Here is a 23,801-nt window from a genome sequence, read left to right as displayed (position 1 = left end):
TTGGTTATCCATATCTTCACCCTCACAAAAAATGATGCTATGCCACTGCCACCAGATGTCAACACCACCTTTGTACCATTGCCCTGTTACTTTTGTGTGATGATGTGTGTGTTTAGGTGTACTTAACTCTCCCGAAATCTTTCATCAGTAAATTAGTAAAATTATTTTTGTATTTCAGCCCAAAGTCAATGCTTTCAATCGTTCCGAAATTGATTTGACACCATTATTAATTGAGAGTGAAAACATTGAACTTACGGCAAAGCTCCTTGACCTAAAGGTGAGATATATTTTAATATTTGGTTCATTATACAAGAAATTTTGTTTTGATTTAAGCAATTTTGATTCAAACTTTTTTAATAGTTTAATCCATTATGTTTTTTCTATTAAATATTTCAGACAAGTGAAAGCTTAGATGAATCCCATAAACTTGCAACAGAAGCAGATAATACAAGAAAAACAGCTTTAGAAGTAGAGAAACTTATCCATGAAGCTGCATGGAAAGCTGAAGGTAAATTTGTCTTAATTTACGCTGAAATGAATGACACTGTTTCAGTATTAAATAGAAATGACTACTATATTGCATCTAATTAATTTTCAATCATATCCTGATTCTATTATAATTTTAAACATCATACACAACTGTTAACATTTAATGAATTTAGGTTATTGGTTTCTTAATGCCCAAACCTAAGAATCTAATGCATACTTATTTTTGTGTTTGTAACATTCATGAAATCATTTCTAATCAGCTTACTTTTCTATTCTTCACAGTGGTGTTAATAGCTGTATCTTAAGATATATAAGATTATCTCTTTTTGATGATTATAAGAACATACAGTCAGACTATTATACCATTTGTATTTCTTGTTTTTCTTTTCCATTCCTTCACATTTCAAAAACTGCTTTAATATAATTATTTGTTGATTTGCACCTGTAACATGCCTGCAAACTCTTAGCTCCAAATAATTCACAGACAGACTTTCAGGAATCCTTCATTTTCCTTTATTGACCTTTTTAAGATCTCTTAACCTCATTTTATATCTGAAGTAAAAATACTTTTGAAGGTATATTACTTTGAAGGTATATTACTTCTTAACTATTCATTTAATAATTTTGTTATTCACAAAAGCTTCTTTTGTTAAAAACAATAACTTAAATTGTACTTAACATCTACAACTTGATAAAAGATCCTTTTAATTGAATACAGGATGATATTGTTATGGGCTTTATTTTTTAGTTAAAAATTTTCCATATCCAAATCTCTGTTGACTTGGTCTACTTTAATTCATACCACAGGGGGAATAACAACGAATCTTAACTTATTTAATTTTTTTGCTATTTTCCTTCTTAGTTCCATATAATGAGTATAGTACATTAGCTACACACATACGCTGGCAGTTTTCTGTTGTTCTTGTCCTTAAACTGCTGAAAGATGGGGACTTGCCTACTTAGGAAGAATAGACAAATGTTTTCTACAATTTTATGTTTGAAGATAATTATATTTAGGAACTCTTTGGCTAGAATCATATTAAGTCTGAACTTTATTTACAGTTAAAGAAATTTTAATGCTAAACTGAGTTTGTAATTTCTCCTAGCCTACTATTTCAGAGACTCCTTTGTGCTAATTATGATCTTCTATACATCTTTATATGTCTTAAGGAAGCCAAAGATCTTAGAATTGGAAAAAACATATATAATGAAGGAATCAGAAGAGATCCCTTGCTCTTAATTAATGAATTGTAAATCAGATCCCTTTTTTAACTTATTTTAATTCAGTCTGGTAAATAGGCTCTTTTAAACCTCTGTTATAAAAGTGTGGCGATACGCCATATTGTTGTATATATATATGTAGCGTTAAGCCTAGTATTAAGTTTCGTTAATCCTTTGTTCTATGTCTTTTCTTCGAATTCTCTAACGGTCTTTCCTTCCGGCTGGTGGGGACGAAATTTCATAGAATAACACCGGAAACAAGGTGTGAAACAAAAACCCTGAGGCAAGTCAGGGAGCGGGGGTGAGGCATTCTGAGGCTAGCGTCGAGAAGAAGCGGACGGAATAAGAAGGTGGTCGTCGTCACGGATCGAGACAAAGTGCAGAAGTCGTCTACAGAAAAAGAACTGACATAGACGAAAACTAAAAAAAAAAAAACTGAGAGTGTAGCGATATAAAATTTTTTATTTGATCGGAGCTATTGAAAAGGACGACTACAAGTGACTGCGGTAGAAGTCTCCATTTCGTCAAGAGTGAAGACCAGACAAGAAAGAAACCCGGGTACCCCCACCAGCATATTTTTTTATTCTTACTCTTTATTCTTCCCTCTTCTATTTTCTTTTAAATTATAAGTTAGTTTAAGATAGTTTAAGTTAATTCTTATTATCTCTGTAAGGGCTACAAACAAAGACCAGTGTCGCGTAAACGCATCAATCCCCTTTGTGTGTACACGGTTTCACCGCACAGTCCAGAGACAGTTATATATATCAGCGGTGTATAGTTGGGATCACAAAGAATATAGTGTATAAAGGACCACGTGAATTAATAATAAAATATTATTATTTTGTGTAAAATTTCGTATTTTTTTGTACGTCCTCATGTACACCACAATGGCGTCCGCGACAGGATCCCAACTATAATAGGGGTACACGGTCCTTGGTCTATGTACTGTACTGGAGTGATACGTATAGTAAATTTTCTTTAGTTTTAGACGCGTTAGTTATATTACTATTATCATAAGCGTGACAAGTATGGATAGTCAAGTCGGAAGTTCTGTCGTAGCTGAAAGTAACGGTCAAAATCAGCCGTTAATTGTTACGGGCTTTTTGGGGATGATTCCCATGTTCTCGGGAACGCAAAACGATACTGTAAACATAAAACAATTTTTCAACACCATCGAAAATATAGCCCGCTTAGCAGGATGGAGTAATGAAGTTAAAGTTGCGGTGTTGCAATCTAGATTGAAAGGGGAACCTTTAACTACGTTTTTATGTCTCCTAGAACAATATCCTGGGTCTTATGAGGAAATAAGGCGGGACTTGACTAAATGTTTTAGCAAAAGAGAAGACGGTGATAAGGACATAGTTGACCAACTCCTGAACCTAAGACAAAAAAATGGTGAATCCGTGACGGATTTTTCGATTCGGACAAAAACGTTATTAGCAAGGGCAATTAGGGGTAATGATAAATTGAGCTTATTCCGTGATGACATAATTATGGAACGTTTTATAAAGGGTTTAAGAGGGAATCTAAGGGGTAATGTGTTAAGGAGGGCCCCAAGAACATTGGAAGAAGCCTTCGACATCGCTGAGAGAGAGGAGAATATAGAGAAGGAATGTGATAGTCGTTTTGAACGTAAGGGAATAAACATGGGAATAGAGGAGGAAGTTGACGCAATGGTTGGAAGATGCGAAGGTACAGAAACTTCAAAGGATAAGACCGATGAAAGGATTTCAGGGTTAGAAAAAAAAATTGAGACCCTCGTTGAGACCGTTAGTATGCTTCTGAATAAAAAGGATCAGGATAAGAAAGTAATAAATAAGAAATGTTACGTATGTAGTAACTTAGGCCATTTCGCGCGAAATTGCCCGTATCGTAAGGATAGTTATTTAAACTAATGAAGGAGCACCAGATAGTCCAGCATGGGGCTCCTCGCATAAAAATAAGGCTGGCTAAGGAGATATATATGTCGCAGAAGGGACTCCCGATTGTTGAAGGGAGAGTCAACGGGGTGAAGTTAAGCTTCCTTATCGACACGGGTGCTGAAAAGTCGATTTTGAATTTGGCGGCTGTTGCGTGCATACCTAAGGGAAGTGTGGCTAGTGCTACTGTCAAAGGTGAAACTTTGGGAATAAGAGGCATAAATGGTGAGGTGACTGAATGCGAAAAAACCATACGTGCGGAAATCAGTTATGATAATCAAGCGGACAGGGTGACAGTCGCGTGCATGAGGCTGCCTAGACACGTAAGTTACGATGGGGTGTTGGGAATGGATATAATAAGAAAGATATGCAAAATCATCGAGGGCATTAAAGTAGCTGTGCAAAATAGAATAACAAACCATGAAAGACACCTGATCCCACATGATGAATTTAGCAACGTTGCCCATTTGGAAATTAAAGGGTTGGACGGTTTGAACCCTGAAGAAAAAGAACGCGTATACGATATATTTAAGGAATATCCCAAATGCTTTGCAGAATCGATAGAGGAGTTAACAGGTATGATAGGTGAAACGCATAAACCTGTAGTAGATCAAACGAAGCCGATAAGTACCCGCCAATACAGGATCCCTGAATATTATTTAAAAGGGTTAAGATCACTAACCAAGGCATATTTACAGGCAGGGATAATTGAAGAGAGTTCCTCAGCGTGGAACTCGCCTATTCACATCATTGAAAAGGAGGGCGGTGAAATTAGAATGACATTAGATCTCCGACGGATCAATGAGCTGACCGCATCCCAAGAATTCCCCATAGCCCGCGTTGATGAAATTTTAACTAAATTCCATGGTTGCAAATACTTTTCTGTCCTAGACTTAAAATCTGGGTATTTCCAAATAAATTTAGACCCATCAATTAGGCACGTTTACGCCTTTTCTACCCCATGGGGAAAATTTCAGATGTGCCGGCTTCCGCAAGGTGCCAAAAATAGCGGCCGATTTTTTCAGGCTGTTATGTCGAAGATTTTAGCGAGGTTTATAGGAATATCTTGTTACGTTTTTCAAGATGATATAGTCGTGTTTTCAAAATCGCTTGATGACCATGTAACGGTACTCCGCGAAGTCATAGGCACTCTGAATAGTAATAATTTAAAATTACACCCCACCAAAAGTTGTTTTGTTGTTGGTGAAGTAAAGTACCTAGGACATATTATAAACCAAAACGGGGTACGTCCCGATGTTAGTAATGTCAGTGCTATATTGAATATGAAACCCCCCCGTAATGTAAAAGGGGTACGTAGTTTTTTAGGCATGGTGGGTTTTTTTAGAAGTTTTATCCCCACATTTTCTAGCATTGCCTTACCCTTGACGAACTTAACTAAAAAGGGAAGAAAATTCTCCTGGAACAAGGATTGCCAGGAAAGTTTTGAAGAATTTAAACTTATATTGTCGAAACCCCCTCTGTTAAAACATCCAAATTTCGATTCACCTTTTGAATTGTACACCGATGCTTCCGATGAATGTATAGGCGCTGTCCTAGGGCAGCGAGAAGAAGGAAAATTTTATCCTGTGGGATATTTTAGTCGTAAGTTAAATGGTGCTGAAAAGAACTATGCCACAATTGAAAAGGAATGCCTTGCGATAATCTTGGCATTACGCCATTTTAAACCGATTGTATTAGGATATAAAATTGAATTGCATACTGATCACAAGCCCCTTATATTTTTAAATAATATGAATAACCATAATAAAAGGTTAATGAGATGGGCAACTGAAATAGCAAATTATGATGTAAGAATAAACCACATAAAAGGAAAACGTAATGAAGTTGCGGATTTACTATCGCGGCCAAATTATGGTAATAAGAAGTTAGAGAAAGATGTGAGCAGTAACGTTATTGATAATAAGGAACTGTGGCGGCAGGTAGTGGAATCGCAAGAGAGAGATGACTTCCTAATGAAGTTACGTAACAATTGTAAAAGAACTGACAATCAAGGGGTTACAAGTGGTGTTCAACAACCTGAATTCCAACTTGACGGTGAGGTTGTTATGAATGTAAAACCAGGAAGAATGGGGCTTAGGAGGTGGGCCCGTGTGTGTGTAGGGAGAGATATGATTGATCGTGTGATATGGTCCTTCCATAGCTCTACCCTGTCTGGCCACCTTGGGGTCGAGAAAACATGTAATATAATCGATAGATATTACTATATAAAAAATTTAAAAAATCATGTCAAGCATGTAATCAGGGGCTGCAAGACCTGCCAGCAGCATAATTTACATAGAGGCCGAGCCCCATTTCAAGAAACTGAGACCGCTGATTTTCCCCTCCAGAAAGTGGCTACAGACATCATAGGCCCACTTCAGACATCCCAGAAAGGGAATAGATTCATATTAACCATAGTCGATATTTACACCCGCTATGCTGAAGCAATCCCCATCTCGAATCAGTCTGCTCAGGAAATTGCTGATAAAATTTTTGACCATATTATATGTCGGTATGGTTGCCCCAACGTCATTATATCTGACAGAGGGGCAAACTTTACTTCAGGTTTGTTCCAAGGGGTATGTAATGAATTAACAATTAAACATAATGTTACGACCGCCTATCGCCCGTCCTCAAATTCCGTATGCGAACGTTTTAATAAAACCATATGTGGAATAATTGCCCGGATATCAAAGGGCGACAATCGTAATTGGGACAGTTTCATTCACCCTGCTGCGTTCGCTTACAACAACTCAACCCATTCAGCGACTAATGAATCTCCAGCCTTTCTCCTGTATGGGTTTGACCCTCGTTTTCCTAGCGCGTTCCCAGAAGAAAATGTTGAGGATGTAGAGCGCCAAGAAAGGGGTCCCGAATTTGTAGATAAGTTGAATGTGTTAAGGAGAACTGCGTACGAATTGGGGAGAAAGCGGAACCGAAAAAACAGAATAAGAGAAAACGACGGCAAAAGAATTAGTGTGTGGAAAGAAGGTCAGAAGGTGTGGTTGCTTCGAAAGGGTAAGCAGAGAGGTACGGGAAAATTTTCCCCAAAATATTTAGGGCCGTATAGGATTATTCGTGTGTTAGGCCCTGTAACAGTTGAACTTGGTAGTAATCGGATAAAGGAAAAATTGGTGGTGCATACCGACCGCCTAAAACTATGCTACTCCCCAGTATATAAAGAAAGTAAGAGAATAGCTCCTCGACATCGCGAAATGCGGGAAGCACCAGTAGAGGAAGAGGAATTGGAAGTTGGGGATCCATATGAATACCTGAGGATGGGGACACCCAACAGAGAACCAAGATCAGGTGTAGGAAACCACCAATCGAGAGAATTGGAGGGTAATAACGAGAAAAAAATTGTTAATAGTAATAAAGATGTGATAAGTCCACACCCGTACAATCTTCGTGGGTGTAAAATAGATTACCGTAAGTTGCATTACGGTGTTTGATTCTTAAGGGGGAACATATGTGGCGATACGCCATATTGTTGTATATATATATGTAGCGTTAAGCCTAGTATTAAGTTTCGTTAATCCTTTGTTCTATGTCTTTTCTTCGAATTCTCTAACGGTCTTTCCTTCCGGCTGGTGGGGACGAAATTTCATAGAATAACACCGGAAACAAGGTGTGAAACAAAAACCCTGAGGCAAGTCAGGGAGCGGGGGTGAGGCATTCTGAGGCTAGCGTCGAGAAGAAGCGGACGGAATAAGAAGGTGGTCGTCGTCACGGATCGAGACAAAGTGCAGAAGTCGTCTACAGAAAAAGAACTGACATAGACGAAAACTAAAAAAAAAAAAACTGAGAGTGTAGCGATATAAAATTTTTTATTTGATCGGAGCTATTGAAAAGGACGACTACAAGTGACTGCGGTAGAAGTCTCCATTTCGTCAAGAGTGAAGACCAGACAAGAAAGAAACCCGGGTACCCCCACCAGCATATTTTTTTATTCTTACTCTTTATTCTTCCCTCTTCTATTTTCTTTTAAATTATAAGTTAGTTTAAGATAGTTTAAGTTAATTCTTATTATCTCTGTAAGGGCTACAAACAAAGACCAGTGTCGCGTAAACGCATCAATCCCCTTTGTGTGTACACGGTTTCACCGCACAGTCCAGAGACAGTTATATATATCAGCGGTGTATAGTTGGGATCACAAAGAATATAGTGTATAAAGGACCACGTGAATTAATAATAAAATATTATTATTTTGTGTAAAATTTCGTATTTTTTTGTACGTCCTCATGTACACCACAAAAGTCCATTATGATCATTCAGAATGTGACTAGTTTTTTATACTTTTCTGTACTACTTTCACTAATGCTCAGTTCCCTGCTTTTCTGGAACTGATTGGGAAGAATGGACATGCTAATTTCACTTATGCATACAAATGTATTTTGAATTCTGAGTTCAAATCTCTTCCATTTCCTACTTCCCAGATTGCTGAAGGAATGATTGAAAATGTGTTCTGTAGGTTACTATCTACCCAGTTGAGGTAATTTTATGAGTATAAAAATACAAACATTGTAACAGAAGTAGGGCTTTGGTTTGTTAACTAATTATTTTGCCACTGGCCTCCAGAGATCAGATTTAGGAATGAATTTATCAAACTTAAAAAGTGTCTGGTACAATTTTTTCTGAAAACTTACCTTTTGAATGTTTACTGTGCAAATTATAATTAGGGTTTTTTCCTCAATTACACAATTGGCATGGATTCTTGCTCTGTGTGTAATTATTATTAAAACAAAAATGACCATATTTTCATGATAAATCAAAAAATAATGTAGAAAATTCTGGAAGAAAAGATCAACCTAGAATGGGAGAGCATATCCACTCTAGGTCAATAGTCCAATTTAAGCCTAAACATACAGCATAACAATTTGAATATATGATTATATGTGGTGTCTATAGATGGCTGGGCTGGGCATTAAGAAGCATATGCAGAACGCAGTTTAAGAAAGAATACGAAGAGCTTCTTATGACATATAATGACGTACATTTTAATACGATACAGAAAACATTACAAAATAAAGAACACTAAACAAATCATCTTGATACTAATTATTAAACGGATATTAATCGTCTTGAAGCGGACACGTCGTTCGTGCTACGTCGTTGCTTTCCCTTTTATTTTCTAACTCCAACGGTCTGTCCTTTTTTCCCGCCTGCGCATGACATCGGACTTGACCAAGTCATATCAGCAGGGGGGCAGACGCCACATTTGTATTCTTGAAACTTGTACAGGAGATTATACACATGTAGTGCTGTAATAACACACATATAGAAAATCTAGTTGGGTGATCACTAAATATGACTTGTTGTATATTATATGCCATTATCCAATTTTGTAATCTTTATTATATTCTCTGGATAATACCAGGTACTTTACCTTGTTCATGCTATAATAGCCTTAATTATATTAATGTTGCTATTTTTTCTTTCATAAAGAATAATGTAAGATTAAATAAATACTATTTGATGCATAACTTCCTGTTATGAAAAAAAATTTGAATGGTTAAATAAAGAAAACTTATCTATAATTATTTCATTTAAATTTTAGAATTGGTTAAAGAATTGAAGGAGTTGGCAGAGGGTCTTACTGGTTCAGTGGGACCAAGTACAGACCTTCTGATTACAGAAGCAGAAAGAATATTGGACGAATTGAAAACTAGAGATTTTTCGGAACAGAGAAAAGTTACTGAAGAAGAATCAGAATTAGCAAGAGAATGTAAATTTTATTTTTTCTATCTTAAGAATTATTGTATAAGTTAATATTTTTTATCACTAACTTAACTCCTAATTATTATATCTTTTTTTGTTCTACCAGATTATATAAGCTTCCTGAAAATTTTCTCTCATTAGGATAAGTCATAGGTTTAATATTAAGATACTTCCAATACACACTATGATTTCCAAGTAGCCCTCATAGTAAATCTCCAGTGAGCAATTAGAGAAAATAAAAATTGTTTTCTTCCTTTCTTGTTATGTACAAAAATTTGTTACATGTTGAGGCTATTTCTCGATGTAATCACACTGTAATTTCAGGCACTTATCATAGCTTGGGCTGAGTTTCTATATCTCCTCATCAAAAGAAGTTGCCACTTAGCGTAAATGATTGACTCAGCTCCCGTTTGTCAGACATTCATCCACAAGAAAAGATAAAAATTGCCGGGAGTAAGATTTGGGCTATGTGGTTGGGATGTGATGGGTGTGGAACCAAGTTCAGGGGTTCCTATGCATCTGAAAAGTCAGTTAAGGAAGCAAATTCCCTGCCTTTTTCATTTTCTTGGCTACATTTGGTCTATCTTATTGTGAGCAATCTGCAGGCAGCAAGAAATAATGTGGCACAATGCAACTTATGATTTTATTTTGTGTGCAATAATTTTTGGGTCCTGAAAATATGGTGTATGTCTTTTCATAATTTATGAACTAATTAATAATTGTTATTACATAGTTTAAATAGGCTTAATTTGAATTTTCCAATTAAATGTATGATAAATCATACAATTTACCGTGCAACACTAAAATATTTATGTTAACTTATCAGTTTAGATTAAAAGAATGTTTTCATCATCGTAGGATTGCATATACAAGGGCGATTTTTTTTCAAGCTCGATGGTCCATAAAACAAAAACAAGTGTAAATAACAAAATGAATTTATTACCAAAACATGGTTACTTTTCAATATAATCACCCATGAAGGTTGAGGTATTTGTCATACCTGTTGAGGAGCTTTTCCATCCCCTTGTCATAGAACGTTGCCACCAGTGAATTGAGATGGCCGTAACAATGTTGTTTTGAAGATCATCATTAGTCTCAAACCTCTGCCCTGCTAGCCACGTTTTCAGTTCAGGAAAGAGGTCAAGTCTTCACACATTAAAAAGTTCCAAGCTGAGTGGAAGTCTTCACCACCTTTAAACACCCAGCATATAGCCTTGATTTAGCACCGAGCAACTTCCACCTCTTTTCTGAACAGGAACAGTGGTTAGAAGGGCAGAGGTTCGAGACTAATGACGATCTTAAAAAAAACATTAGGGCTCATCTCGAGTCATTGGCGGCAACATTCTATGACAAGGAGATGGAAAAGCTCCCCCACAGATATACAAATTCCTCAATCTTCACAGTGATTATGTCAAAAAGTAACCATGTTTGTACCTAACTTTTGGTAATAAATTCATTTTGTTATTTACACTTGTCTTTGTTTTATGGACCATTGGAGCTTGAAAAAAAAACTGCATCAAGTTTATAATTGTACGTAGGCTATGTGTTGATTAACAGAAATAAAACTGAATTCAGTGTCATAAATGGTTATTTTTATTTTTAGAACAGACAGTAATTAATGGACTTTTTGGCATCCTAAAATACTAAATTTATTTATGACACTCAAAAATTTCAGTTAAGGATGAACACCAAAAAATATTGTATAATGGAAAATTTTTGTATTATTGAAATTACTTTCCCACCATGGCTATTTTGTCTAACTTCTAAAACACTCCTTTAAGTTAATTAGTTTACATTATTTAGTTAAAAGTTCATATTTAAATTGTAAATGTATGTAATTTTTGAAATTATTTGAAATTTTAAAATAATACAAGTGGAGTTTGGACCCTGGTAATCTTCACAAATATAAAGACACGTAGTTCTTCCAGTTTTTCAAAATTTGTATTAAGTTTTTCTTTTACAATTTAAATAAAGATGAACTGTTGTTGATATTACTATTACAGTGAAATGTTGGGTTATGTATATAATAGAATGTAAAGAATGCATAAGTGTTATTCATCAATTTTTTGTTTTTTTGATACTATACCTAAACATCAAGTTCATAAGCAATTCTTTAAACTTTGTAAACCGTATCAAATGAGTTATGAGTTATATTTTAATTTTTACATCAAAATTATCAAAGCTACAAAATTGTATTCGTATTCTGTTGTTAAACGAAACATGGCTTTGATATATTTTATTTATTTATATCTTGATGTAAATGTCGTTAGCCAAAATTTAATTCTTATTACACCTAAAATTGTAAAAAAATATGTCTTATGTGTAATAAGACTTAAAATACAATCTTACAATGCAATAGAATAATAAAATACTCAAAATCAGACCTTAAAAAATAGTGTTACAATTTATATTTTGTTTAATGTTTATACAATTATTACAAACATTTACTTCTTTTACTGATAGTGCAGATTAATTTTCACATAAACAATCAATATTAGTTTTTAAGGATTATAAAATGCAACAGGGACAAAAGCATTGCAAAATGCGAGAGGATCAAACCAAGTCCCAAATATAACATACAGCAATATCAATTATGCAGTATTATGATATTTTTGAAATATTTTAACTGTTTCTCACAAATACCATTTAAATTAAAATTATTGTTTATCATTTTTAATTTTGATTGTGTAACAAAACAATTTCTGATTTTTCCCCCAGTTTATTAATATTTAAAGTTAAGGAAATTCATTAAGAGATAAATTTAATAAATATACACTTTTGTACATGGATTTGTTAATGAATAATAACTTATGGCTTTTTATTTTTTTTCAAAAGCCACATAGATTTATGGTGGTGGATTAATAACAGAATATACTATTTTATTAAATTAGAACATTCAATTTTAATAATTCAGCAATTATAAAAATTATGTAACTGTTAATTAGAAAAAATAATTAATTAAAAAGTCAAAGAAGCAATAGCATATTTGCATAGTAAGTCAAATGCTGTTCTGTGAGGGTCAGGGGAAGTCATGGAATTTAAAATGAAAATTTGAGTAGGAATCCTGCAAGTTGCAGGTGATCTCTTGTGCAAACAGCTGTGTGTAAGTCTGCACTGTCATGCAGAAACACAATGCCTAATGTCAACATTCCTCTGTTTGAAAGACTCTGGGTAGCTTTTTCAAAATTTCACAGTACATTAACTCATCCCATTCTACAAGAAGTGCCTGAATTTACAAGGTGATTACATCATGAAGTAGCTAATTGATATGCCTAATAAAATTTTATTCTTTCTTGTTTTTTTCTAACTGCTTACCAGAGATTGATTTACAAATAACCCTTGTATTATTTGAAATTTGTTTATAATGTCTCAGAAGCTTTTGAAGATTATGATACAAAGAATATTTTATAGAATATTCTTTGTAAAATTAATTTCATTAGTACATAATACTGTAATTATAAATTCTTTGTTTATTTTTGAATTTATGGCTTATACGTCTGAATGTCTTTCTTAATTAATATAGGGTAAATTTTGCATCTAATTTTTTCAGTGCTTGAACAAGTAAAGGATTTTCAAATTCCAATGTTGTTGAATAAAGCAGATTTGGATAAACTGAAGGAAAGAGTAAAACAATTGGAAAATTTTGTTACTAATTACATTGACAATGCAAACAAAGCCAATAAACTTACTGACGATTATAGGAAAAATGCCGAGTATATCAAAAATATACCAACGTTGGTAAGTCACGAGTGAATAATAATTATAATGTTATAATTACAAGAAAATCTTAAACTCTGCTTGCCAGCCAATGAATCTTTTATATTTATCTTAGTGTTCCAAATATAATATGTCACTACATGTTTTTGTATTGTTGAATGAATGATTATGAAAGTTTTGACAATTAAGCCATAACAAGCATTGCTGGATTTTTTTAAATTAAACCTTGAAATTTATAAAAATAAAATATAAATTTGAAGTCATTTTTTTCATCATTAAATTTTACAATACCATAATGCTTAATGAATTTTTATTACTATCTATTTGCAAATATCAATAATAAATTTGAAACAACAATTAAAATTACTTTCACAATTTTTATTAAGAAAAGTAATATGAAGTGGCTTTTTGATGAAGTATTTGAAATATTTTACGTTCTTTGTTTTTCCTAGGAAACAGTGAATAAAATAGGAGAAAAATCAGAAATGATAGAAGAATTACTTGATAAGGCTCTAGATCTTCTTGAAAAAGCAGAGAAGTTATTGAATGATGCAAAGAATAACTTTGATGTAAATTATTAAATTATAAGTATTACAGAATATTAAAATTAAATTTTTTTTATAATTGATTATCCCTCTTGTAAATAGAATTTTGAAAGAGATTTTGAAAATATGCTTATATCAGGAAGAGAATTGACAAACAATTTAGAAGACTTAGAAATAGAATTAGAACAATTAAGACCACAAGTTGAGGAAGCAAAGTTGTATGCAGAAGATCTTGCTAAACAAGCTTTACTCTTGGACAGGTAACTTCATTGAACATTTTTTATAACTATAAATTATTTTAAAATGCATAGTTTAACCAAACTTTATCAAGAGTCTGAATGATTACATGAATTATATATTCAAAAAGATGAATCAATAATTGTTAAATCAATGTGAAAACTGAAACAGATTCTTGTATGGAATCAAAGTTTCGTAATGAATTATGAAAGTATTAATAATATAGCTTAGACTATTGACAAATGCGATTATAATAAAACTCACTCAATTTGTTGATCATATTTTGAAAATTAGTAATAAAACAATTGTTAAAAAGTTTGCTCATAATTGAACTCAATTTACTACTTAAAAATTCATAATTTCTGTTACCGGATTTATAAATTTGTATAGTTTTGCTGATTATAAGTAAAAATGTTGAAATTTTTTTAACAGTTTGTTGACATATTAAGAAATACTAATGTTCTTAAAAAAATGTGTGCATAATAAGATTAAAAATAATCTTCTCACAATTTCACTGGCAAATAGCAATATGGCACCATTATCACACTATTTCAAACAAGTTAGTTTTCAGAGCACTATCAGTTTGGTCCATTGCTACATTAAAAGGTTGTTAGCTTTATTAATAAAGTGTACTTACTACTTAACAAATACTCTATTATTAGAATGCAAGAAATTAGCCAATTCTAGATTAGGCATTCCCTTTTTAAGCAGAAAAATAGGATAAGATTGAGATTTGATTCATTAATTGTTTTCATAGATGCTTTTTCCTGATTAAATTAAAATGCACAGGGATAATCAGTTCACAAATGGAATGATAAAATACGTATAAAGATATTGTAACCATATATAAAAATTAATATATACTAAAGCATTTCTCATTTTAAGTCTATACATACATTCAATACAGTGAGTAAATGTCTTAAATCTTTTTGAATTTTGAAGGTTAAATTACACAGTTACAGATAAACTAGAAGGATTATTTTAATATGAAAATTTTCTATTTCAGTTTATTGGCAGACACAAGAAATAGTTCAGAAGGAGCAGTGAAAGCTGCAACTGTTTACCAAGATATTATTTTAGCCATTGATGATGCTGAGGAAGCTGCAAAAGATGCATTAAGAGCAGCTGATGAAGCTGGAATTAAGGTTATTTATTTATTTATTTTTTTACACATACTGTTTAGAACATAATGATCAAAAACTTTGGGAACTTGAATTACTGAGGGTGATAGAATCAACATCAAAATCTTTGCTGTGGTGGAAGTTTTCGCAGTTATTTGCCCATTAGTATTTGAATAGCAGTTGATTAATGATTGCATAACTTTAATATCACAAATTTTATTTCAAGTCTATATCAATTAGACATATATATATATATATATATATAGATATATACACACAACCAAAATTAAACAGATTTTATATTATGCAAGTTAATAAACACAGAAATGTAAAGTTCATTTTTTGTAGTGAAGGTCCTGGCTCTTCTGAAATTCTTGTGTAGTTTAATTTGTCACTTTCTTTAAGCAAATGTCAGTAGCAAGAGATCGCATCCAAAATGCCTCATCTTGCTTTTGCACTCCTTTCAAAATCTGGATCAATGGTTTTGGTTATCGTTACCAAACTTGTTACAGATTTCCTTAGTAAAAGTTCTTTCAGTTCTTCATTTTCAGAATCAGTATTTTCCAGTTCTTGAAGGTTTTGTTGCTAAGGCCCTCCCTCACCAGAAACCTGCAGTAACTCCTCAATATTCTGCTTGTCTACATCTCCTAGTCCTGCTGTACTGATTAGGTTGACCATATTGTCAACCTAACAATACAGCGATAGGCTCTTCTCATTGAGAATTCTTGAATACCTCCAGCCATAAATGCATGAACAGAATGTGAAAGAAGTTATCATGAATGCCATAGGCCAGGGGTGGCCAAAATGTGGTGCATTGGATGACTACAAGTGGCGCTTCAGTCAGTTCTGAGCAACATTGCCAGATTTAGCTTCTTTGTGATTAAGAATAAAAATTAATTTTTTATAGTCTGTCTTGGCAAGTTCATTTGTTGCACAATTTGTTGCAATCTACTTTGCAGATAAAATGAGTGAGTGTCTTCCACATAGTAAATTACAGTGTATGCATGTATTTTGAGTCTTGCGATCTTTATTTCTGGTCAGTTTACAGGCGTGTAAATGGCCGAAAACATTTATTGTGATTAAAGTTATTGCCGGAAAATCACGAATGGTTTTTTTTAATTTTATCGTCAAATCTTGGGTTAGTAAAAGAATTTTTAAGGGGTTGGCTACTTTTGGGCTACTTTATAAAAATTTTTGGTTACAAACACTAAAAACATAAATTGGTGCTTCAATAAACTGGCATAAATTGATTAAGTTATTCTTTTTTCTCTCCTAAGCAAAGCGGATTTATTCTTATCACTATTTATCAACCCCTAACAATGAATGTAAGACGGTATAAAAAGTGTTAGATTTATATGGCGCATCTGAATTCGTCTGTCAAAAATTTGGCATATGGTATGCAAAAAGTTGGCCACCTCTGCCATGGGCAATATCAACTTCGCTTGGCAAGAATTAACTGATGATATATTTTTTCCAAAACTGCACCAAATAAACAGATTTAAGGAAAGTACAGTGCTACAATGAATTGCCACCTTTTGCTGATTGGTTTGTGTTCAGGAATAATTGTATTATATACAAATCAATCAAATGCCACGAATTGGTGCAAATTTTGAGCTTTTTTTAGGCTTCAAGCAGATATGTTATATCAAATCAGCATTAAATGAGGTCTTACTGTATACATGAGAGCTTATCACACCAGTGAACAGGATTAAATTACAAAATCTTTAATGATTATTTTTTACAATAAGGTATTGAGACAATACCTTATTACATTAAAGTACAATAAGGTACAATAAGGTAAGGTACTCTATGACCATATTATACTGAACACTTAAAATGCATTTCAGATTCTATACGTTCCTCTTCAGTTAGTGTCCTTAAAATTGTATAAATTTATAGTCGTGATTTTGTATAATTTTAAGGACACTAACTGAAGAGTGTGGCAATATGCCATATTAATGTATATATTAGATATAAGTTTTCTTTCTTTCTTTGTTCTTCCTTTTGTTTTCACAAATTTTCTGTTAACATTTCTTCCTGTGGGTGGGGTAACCCTTTCCTTGAACCACGTTAACAATGGGAAGCGAAGGCCCTGAGGCTACTAGAATGATAAGAAGAGCCATTCTTGGGTCGGACTCTCTGTGAAGGTAGATGTGCGAAGGTAGTGATGCTCCTGCTCTTTGTCTAGAGGGACAAAGGGAGACGAAGGTGGCCTACAGAAAGAGAAAGGACCCCACTAATGTAAAGAGAGAGAGAGAGAGAGAGAGAGACAATGTCCCTTGTATAAGGAGAACCTTCAAAGAGATTCAAAAAAGATCATTGAGAAATGATTTAGAGTGGTTCCCCACCAGAAGAGCATCAATACCAAACAGAGAACTCAGGTATTCTTTATAACCTCCTATATCATACTAAAACTTCTTGCTATTCTTCCTTTCGTTTTTAGTTTATAATTTAGTGTAAGGTAGTCGTAAGATTAAAAGTCCGTCTTTTCTTATGTGTCACGAGTGCATTCTTTTGTTCTGTATTCACTCGATTCCTCCCCCAGTTTGGGATATTGCATAACATTAAGAGTTGGAATCTGAAAGAATCCTGTATATTGCTAATCACGTGAAAAACAATAAATAATTGTTATTTTTTTTGTGCACTGCCTCTCGTGGACTATTGTACACTCGTGTGACTATCACAGGAGGAATGTATTGAATCTAAAATGCATTTTAAGCATTCAGTATAATATGGTCATAGAGATCCATACATTATTGTAAAAAATAATCATTAAAGATTTTGTAATTTATCTCTGTTTACCAGTGTGACAAGCCTTCATGTCATGTATGTTTGTGTATGTATGTATATATATGCCTAATTGATAGAGACTTGAAATAAAACAAAATTAAGAGCTAAAAACAATAGATTATTCAATCACAAATTTTAAAACCAAAATTTACAAAGAACCTGCATTAAATTTTGTTGGAAACTTGGAAAAAGTGGTACAGAAATGCTCCAAATGCTGCAAATATGATTGCATTCTCAAAGGCTATCTTGTACAAAAGTATATGAGGAATATAGAAGATTTAAAAATGGCAAAACATTGACTGAAGATGATTCAAGAGCCACCACAGACAAAAGTAATTAAGACATCGTTGCTTGAATAGAAGTTAATCATTAAATCACTATACAAGAACTAATGGCAAACTTGAACATTTCATTTTGTTCATGCCAATTGATGTTGCATGAACTGAGATACTGGAGAGTAGCAGCAATGATGACTTTTTTACTTATGCCTGTCTCTCTTATATCTTCATTTGGTAGCATCCCTAAAGGTTGTTTGCAGCATTTGAAATGTTTCTATGCCATCTTGTCCACATTTCCAACAAAATTTAATGCTCTTTGTTTTATCACAGTCAGTAATTAACTGTTACTCAAATACTAATTGCTTGGATTTCATAGTGATTCTTCAATCTATAGCAGGAAACTGACTATTTATGTTAATTACATTGATAGTGGAGTTGTTTTTACTTTAAACGAAATATATCTTAACTTTTTTTTTTTTTGGAGTCTTCATTATATACTCCTAACATTTCCAAGTGCTTATGATCCAAGCACTTGGGTCATAAGAAAAGTCATCCTGTCTTTACAATGCTTAACTATAGGAATGAGAAAAATGATGATAGGAACTTGATGAGAGTGTATAGTATGCTTTTAATTAAATTAGTACACATAGGGATAATGAGGAGGACTTTTAAAGAAAAGTGGAAGCAGCACCAAAACAGATATAGTAGAAATGGGAGGAGGAAAGAATAGTTAAGGAGTTATAAGAGGATGAGAACATTGACTGGATGACATAGATTTTTGGAAAGTTTACTGTTTTTAATGAACATCTTTTTTAAATTATTAAGTCATTATTAAGTATATGGAAAGGGTATAAGTTTGGTAGATAGTGGGGAAAGTTTGAAAGTGAGTAACAATAGGAGGCATGGAAAAAAAATTGACCAATGGGTTTGTAGCTGGTTTTAAACCCAATGATCTGGAATGGAGGATTACTTGTTAACACACATGAAGAATGAAAAGTTTTAAGAAAGATACACCTTGCAAAGGCACTTGGTGTAATATATAATGTAGACTCCAAAAAGCAGTTAATAAGAAAAGATTTTTTTGTGGAGACAATAGGAATGGTATGCTTGGAGGTGCGAGTGACTTTCTTCTGAGTGTTTCCTCAAGCAATGTGTGTGTGGTTAGCATCAAGCATAGCCATTTTTTCTCTTTTCTCCCTGGTAATTCGGGTCTCTGGAACAGGTAGGAGTAAATTAAGTAGCATTAAGCCCAGCGTGGAGATAGTTTTGCTCCTGGGGAGGCGTCGGCACTTCTCTGACGGTGCCTCGCCACGATGCAGAAAGCTTGCGGGTCTATTCCCAGCTCGCGGAACTGGACAAATTCCAGCTGATTAGTCCGGACTTCCCATCAGACCACTTGTATACAGTGTTTCTGGAGGGGCATGACCCTCTCCACCGTCTTCGCCCAGTAGTATTTTACCAGACACTCAAACTGCACTTTTCCCAACTGGCAACCTTAATCGACGTTCAGTACGCCAGGGGCGGTTTCCTAATTTTAAAGTCCCGGGATCTCAAGACTATCAAGATAGCCCTCCAACTCACGGACCTGGTGGGAATCACGGTCCGAGGCAGTCTTGTCCCAGATAGTGCCCAAACAGCGCATCTCTTTTGATGGGTAGACCCTCTATCTCTGTGCACGAGGTTCTCAAGGCCTTAACGGAGGCTGGTCACCCAGTTATAGAGGTTCACCGTTTTACGCATGTTGATGGCGACCTCCACCACCTGAGCCCTACTGTCTATTTTTTGGTAGCGAGAGCCACTCCAATCTTCTCAGTTAAGCTGTTTTATCAATGTTTCTCATGTGAGCGCTATGTCCCGCAGCTGTGACAATGTGTTCAATGCCTCTCTTTTGGGCATGCTGCAAAGAGTTGCTGGGGATGCCGACGCTGCCATTGGTGCGGGGCAGACCACGACCCGGCCCTCTGTACCAAGACTGCTCAAAGTTGTATCAGCTGCGGGGGAAGTCACAGTGTCACCTCCCCACAATGCCCGCTATACTACCGAGAAGCCAGTATCCTCAAACTGTGTGCTCAGCAATGCTGCTCCTACACGGAAGCCGAAAAGTCACAATGGGACCATCTCAAAACGTATGCGCAAATGGTGGCTGCCACCACGTCCCCGCCACCACAGGCCTGCCCCCAAAGTTCCCAGAGCAGCGAATGGGAGCCAGTAGGCTGACCTGACTTTTTGAGGAGGCAGCAGATGGACATAATGAACCAACTAACCTCGAAGCAGCAGTGGAGGCCCTTTGGGAGGAGCTGCGCACAATTCGACAGGCGATCTGCCCGGTGGACCAGGCTTAGGAGATGCCTCTGGTAATGACGATTCCAACACCAGGCAAGTGCCCATCCAGGAAAGTGGATACACAGGAAGCCCTTCCGCAGGTAAAAAGCAAAAAAGGACTTACTCGCTGGCAGAGAACTGGTACGACTTATTCCGACACTGACGAGCCCCCATCAGGGGAGGAGGTCCAGAGCGCCCCAGGACCATCGCAAGCTCAGTCCCTAGAGGATTTTCCTCCCTTAACACCTGCAGAATTGGTCAAAACCCGCCGATGTACATCTTCCACTCAACACCACCATCCTTACGCATTGTCCAATGGAACGTGTGGGGAGTATGGGCCAAGTGCAACCTGATCCTCACGGCGGAATGGTACAAAGACGCAGACATCATCATTCTGCAAGAGACGTGGCTGGGACCACACAACACGTTTGGGCTACCAGGCTTTACAGTCTTTTGCTCGGACTGACCTTCCAGCCAAGAGGGGGGCCTTCTCACGGCGATATCTAAATGTTGGCCAGCCTGGCATCAGCGACACGGTGTTACAGTTGGAGGACTGAGGTACCAAAAGTCCTTAGTTTTTGCCACAGGTAGGCTTTTTTCAATAGTAAACATTTATGCCCCACACAGCCAGCTCACAGACAAAGACTTAACCAAGGCCACCCAGCATGACCACAGGTCATGACTGGAATGCGCACCACCCCCACTGGGATGCAGGTTGCGTGCAGCTAGACAGCACGGGCCACTCTTTTCACTTGGCTCACAACAGCTGACTATGGATGCCTCAATACAGGGGATCTGACTCACTTCTACAGAGGCGAATCAGCCATCGACATAACCTTTTGTTTGACGACGTGGGGAACGTGCAGAGATGCTCTGACCAGCGACCACGCACCTATAGTGACGACTGTGACAATGCCAGGTGCACCTCTCAGTCGCGCAACCCCTCCCCGCATTCGGCATCGAATGGACTGGACCCGGTACGCCAACCGCCTACGTCACAACCTCAACCCCCCCCACACACATACAGCAACCTATTCAGGATAGTCAGGCAGACGATTTCGGATGCAACGGAGTGCTCCCTCGCCCCACCATGGTGGACCCTGTTCTATAGGTGCCTACGGGCAAAAAAGCAGCAGACCTTCAACTTAACCCGAAAGTTCGCTTTGCTCACTTGATGGAATACATACAAGAAATTGTGCATGGAACTCCGTTGGTATGTGTTGCAGTCCCAGCGCAAGTGGTGGAGTCGCACCTGTGCTAGGCCCCTCACAACAGCTACAATTTACAAGATCTTTTGGCACTTGCACTCCCCGCTGGAGAATGCGGAAGATCACTTTTCCAATTCTTCTGCTTGTTGGTGTGGGGTTTTGCAGGACAAAGTTTTTCGGTTGCCCTTCTCCACAAGGTGTTTCATGCCCCTCCCAGAGCTCAGACAGACACAAGCCAGAAGCAAAGAGCAGCTTTTTACGTTGCAGGACCTGCTACAGGTACTCCGTCAGCTTAGGCTCACTACACCAGGCCTGGACCAAATTGCAGCACAGACCTTGAGGGGACTACCGCCAGAAGGAATAAGGGTCCTACTAGACCGCTTTAACAGCATATGGATGACAGGGGAATGTCCTCCCGAATGGAAAATGGCAACAATAGTCACAATCACTAATCCTGGGTGACCACCAACGATAGTAAGTTCATACCGGCCAATCTCCCTCACCTCGCAGATAGCAAAAACCTTTGAAAGAATGGTCCTACACCACATCCAGCTACAGCTGGTCCGGGAGAACCCCTTCCATCACCACTTTGGGTTCCTTCCTTATAGGGGTGTGGAGGAAGCCTGGTAGTATTGCATCACAACATCACAGTGGCCCAAGCCCAGCATAAGTGGACATACGTCGTAGCCTTGGACTTAGAGGGAGCATACGACTTTGTCTGCCAGAATGGCCTCCTGGCAAAGCTGGCGATGTTGGGGATCAGCGATCAAACTCTTCGATGGCTTTCCTCCTTTCTTCTGCAGCATGTTTTCCGAGTAAGCTGGAGAGGGACGTTTTCCTCCCTCCATGAGTTCAACCAGGGAGTCCCACAAGGGAGTGTTCTCGCACCCCTGCTCTTCACTTGCTACATGGCTGACATGTGGGAAGCACTCCCACCCTCGGTTACAACTGTTCTGTATGTGGATGATCAGTACATCATAGCGACGAACACCAATCAGGCTTGCGCAACGAAGTACGCGCAACATGCATTAGATTCCCTAGACCAATGGGCAAATAACTGGAGTCTGTCTTTCTCCGCATAGAAAAGTGCAGTTATCGACTTCTCCCCTAAATGGAGGCGGCCAGGGATCAACCTAACACTGAGCTCAGGGAGCATCCCCCAATGGGCATCATTGCGGATCCTAGGGATCCACTTTCACTAATCTTTTATGTGGTCAGCCCATGCAATTACCTGCGATCAAAACTTACGCACACTGGCTCTTATCTCAAATACTTTACCTCAAGCCATAACGGCGCCTGCAGGGCTAGCATACTACGTCTTATCAAGGCAGTCTTAAGCCCAATGGCCGAATTCGGGCATCCCCTATTTGCAGGGGCACCTCCCTCCACTCTAAAATGTATAGAAAGACCTTTTCACACAGTTCTAAGGACCGCTCTGAGCATGCCAAAAACAACTCCCCTGATGTTCCTTTTTGCGGAAACTGGTTAAGTCCCTCTGTGCATCAGGATCCGTATGCAGGCCCTCTTTCATGCGATGGTCCACATATCCAGAGGACATCTCAGCTCTCTCTACACCCTTTTTTGTTCAGTGACTGGCCTAACATTTTATAGATGGCGACAACACCAGGTGCCGTACATTTACTGGGTCCTAGCGGAGGCCCGTTGCATGGACATACCACTAAACCGCCTATACCATCAACAGAGCATACCGCCCAACCTGACCAGCATCCGCAGCCGGCTGAGTCTAGCTGACTATCAAAACATGTCTGGGTTCCCTCCAGACACTATGCATACGCAATTCCAGTGGTCAGCATCCACCAAATGGCCAGAGTGGGAGCAGATAGGAGTATACTCATTGAAAACCAGGGCACATATGACCATAGGGGTAGTAGTCCCGAGTCACAACTTAACAGAAGTATGGTCACTCCATGAGACCTGTAGTGTTTTTGGGGCAGAGGCCCAGAGACTCCTGAGAGTGTTCAGCATCCTTGCACAAACCAACCGGCCAACAGCCATTTTTTCCGATAGCCTATTGGTGCTACACGCTGTGATGAACGTGACTTTTTCTTCATCCGCACTAATCATAGACCTGGCAAGTATAGGCATGCAGAGGGCAGACTGTGTGGCAGGATGGACCCCCAGCCACACAGACATCCCAATTAATGAAGCGGCCAATAAAGCGGCACAATACAACACACCAAATGGCTCCATCTGGAGAACTCTGCACGGGCTACGT

General features: G+C 36.9%; 1 protein-coding gene across 1 annotated transcript in view; it reads left to right on the top strand.

Annotated features, from left to right (window-relative positions):
- Positions 1-23,801, top strand: part of LanA (laminin subunit alpha) — a 167,504-nt gene that overhangs the window by 109,798 nt on the left and 33,905 nt on the right. The window contains 7 exon segments of the mRNA XM_067285291.1: positions 179-277; positions 397-508; positions 9,187-9,354; positions 12,898-13,085; positions 13,517-13,633; positions 13,712-13,869; positions 14,853-14,991. Coding sequence (XP_067141392.1) covers positions 179-277; positions 397-508; positions 9,187-9,354; positions 12,898-13,085; positions 13,517-13,633; positions 13,712-13,869; positions 14,853-14,991 — 981 coding nt within the window.

Source organism: Centruroides vittatus, unplaced genomic scaffold, assembly GCF_030686945.1.
Source record: "Centruroides vittatus isolate TY-2023 unplaced genomic scaffold, ASM3068694v2 scaffold_2520, whole genome shotgun sequence".
In the NCBI taxonomy this organism is placed as follows: domain Eukaryota; kingdom Metazoa; phylum Arthropoda; class Arachnida; order Scorpiones; family Buthidae; genus Centruroides; species Centruroides vittatus.
The sequence above is the reverse complement of the archived record's forward strand: the minus strand, read 5'-3'. Positions and strand labels throughout refer to the sequence as shown.